Raw genomic sequence first — 2,435 nt, forward strand, 5'->3', positions numbered from 1 at the left:
TCTTACGGTAATAAACTGCAGGCTATACGCAGCTTGGCTCACCTCAGCCTTGAAATAGACTTTTTGTCATAACAAACACCAAGTACAAGGTAAAAGCACCACCAAACCGTCAGTCTGTTATCACAATGCACTCCTTAGCACATCTATGTCATCATTGTCATAATTTCATCTTTGTTCATTAAGATCAGGACGCGATTCATCCACTTTACATATTAAAGTGGATGAATCACTCTAACCTTATTAAATGACAGCCTTCTTATTGTACACAATACCAGATACACTTTTGTTGCCTCTTTCGAACCTGACAGGAAGTCATCCATTTTGGATTGCACTCTCAGAGTTTGGATGTAAACTCAAGGAGGTGGCAAGTCTCGAACCCGCCAGAGCGGCTCTAGGCCTGCAATTTTAAATTTGCTGCAAAGTGTTTTGTTACTGACCGTATATAAATCTCATTAACATACCTCTTGTAATAGCTTTAAAAGCAGCAATATCTGATTCCATTGGGTTTATTGCTTCGATCTGTCAGTATGAATTGGTTCAGCCAGTTTTCAAGATCCTTAAAACACAGATGCACTCTGCATGGTTTTCTTGAAATGTCATCATGGATGTGAAATATTTAGTTTCATCTCTGAAGTATCTGAAGTGAAATCCTGTTTTATTTGAAATTTATTAAATGTAAGTGTTACATTCTCTAGTCCAGAGTTTTGTTTTGCTAATAAAAATATAACATAAAGCAGCCCAGGTGTCATATTAGGTTTAGAAGTTTCTCGTTATTTTTCATTATGCTTAGCAACAATGCTGTACGTATGCAATGCATGCATTTCCACCAGAAGAGCGTAGTGCTGGATAATGACCCTTTAATGCCCTGGCAGCTCTATAGTCTTTTATGGCATGTTGCTGAGTGGGGACTTCACACAATAGAAGGCCAACATACATTTTTATTTTCAGCAAGTATAAAAGTAACGGTAGCCAGTGCCAGGACCACACATCAGCCACAGTTCAGTTCTACAGGAACCAACTGAAGACTAGGATCATGGGCAAGGTAGGCTGATCATGAAAGTCATCAACATTTTCAATTAAATGTAAGGATGCCAAATTTATATTTGTATAAAAAATAAACTGATTCCAGTTGATGATTTCGTCTTCTCAGATCATCTTTTACGAGGACAGGAACTTCCAGGGTCGCTTCTATGAGACCAGCAGCGACTGTGCAGAGCTCACCTCCTTCCTGAGCAGGTGTCACTCCTGCAGGGTGGAGAGCGGCTGCTTCATGGTCTACGACCGCCCCAACTACATGGGAAACCAGTACTTCATCAGGAGGGGAGAGTACGCAGACTACATGAGCATGATGGGAATGTCTGACTGCATCAGGTCCTGCCGTATGATCCCCATGGTACTGCGTCTCCTTTCTACACAACGTTTTACTTTTACTGCCAAAGCCTGATCTAATCTGGGTTTCTCAAATCCTTTTACAGTACAGGGGATCCTACAGGATGAGGATCTATGAGAGAGAGAACTTCGGTGGTCAGATGCACGAGTGCATGGACGACTGCGACTCCTTCATGGACCGCTACCGCATGTCCAACTGCATGTCCTGCCATGTGATGGATGGCCACTGGCTGATGTACGAGCAGCCCCACTACAAAGGCAGGATGATGTACCTGAGACCTGGAGAGTACAGGAACTTCAGGGACATGGGATATGGAGGAACCAAGTTCATGAGCATGAGGAGGATCATGGATTCCTACCACTAAATTTCAATAAAGTTATTCATTCTCTTTTCTATCTTTTCTACAACGCTAGAATTTTAATTATTAATATTTTTTATTTCTGGAAAAGTTGCAAAGAGGGTACAATAAATTCCTCTTTGCAACCTCAAGCCTCCTGCCCTGCATGTCTTAAGTGTTTCCTTGCTGACATAAATAACATAGTGATTACCAGCCTTCAGCAACACTTAATGGAATGCAGAGGAGGTCATGCAGTCTTTAGGATCTGATGAGGAACAGAGACACATTTAAAACGCATGGGACAGTGGGAGCTGAGGACCAACCACCGCATTAAATCACGAGTCAGCAACCCAACTCTGTCACTTAACGGTTGTCAGAACCTTAAATAAAGATGATAATTTTGATCAAATATGATCAAAATCAAGCTGTCTGCAAATCAATGACAGAATGCACTTTTAGTGAAAAATCTTTTCTGCTCACTCACTTGCAGATAAAGATTAAAGAGTGAATCCCTCATGTTATTGTCTATCCAGTATGCACGTGTCATTACCAGGTACAAAACAACATTAATTCCCTAATACTGTTGTGTTTCCCCAAATAACTTTCTGTTTTACAACTCAAATACCTTAATCTGACATTTTCTTACAAATAAAACATCAACTGCTGTCAAATTTAACCTTTAAATTACCTGCTAATTCTAGACATTCA

General features: G+C 40.5%; 1 protein-coding gene across 2 annotated transcripts; it reads left to right on the forward strand.

Moving 5' to 3' along the window:
- Positions 1 to 960: 960 nt before the first annotated feature.
- LOC103149906 (gamma-crystallin M3-like) lies at positions 961 to 1,785 on the forward strand. 2 transcript variants are annotated; one of them, XM_007569278.2, is made up of 3 exons: positions 961 to 1,042; positions 1,151 to 1,393; positions 1,476 to 1,785. In XM_007569278.2, the coding sequence occupies exons 1-3, from the start codon at positions 1,034 to 1,036 to the stop codon at positions 1,752 to 1,754; spliced, it is 531 nt and encodes a 176-aa protein (XP_007569340.1). In that variant the 5' UTR covers positions 961 to 1,033; the 3' UTR covers positions 1,755 to 1,785. The 2 variants fall into 2 exon arrangements, with proteins under 2 accessions (XP_007569340.1, XP_016535793.1); XM_016680307.1 differs by lacking the exon at positions 961 to 1,042 and having other exon boundaries at positions 1,133 to 1,393.
- The last annotated feature ends 650 nt before the right edge of the window (positions 1,786 to 2,435 follow it).

Source organism: Poecilia formosa, unplaced genomic scaffold (assembly GCF_000485575.1).
Source record: "Poecilia formosa unplaced genomic scaffold, Poecilia_formosa-5.1.2 Scaffold239, whole genome shotgun sequence".
In the NCBI taxonomy this organism is placed as follows: Eukaryota; Metazoa; Chordata; class Actinopteri; order Cyprinodontiformes; family Poeciliidae; genus Poecilia; species Poecilia formosa.

Coding starts and splice junctions, on each gene's coding strand:
- LOC103149906 (XM_016680307.1), top strand. CDS start 1,133: ATGATTTCGTCTTCTCAGATCATCTTTTACGAGGACAGGAACTTCCAG. Junction 1,394..1,475: donor CCTGCCGTATGATCCCCATG/GTACTGCGTCTC, acceptor ATCCTTTTACAG/TACAGGGGATCCTACAGGAT.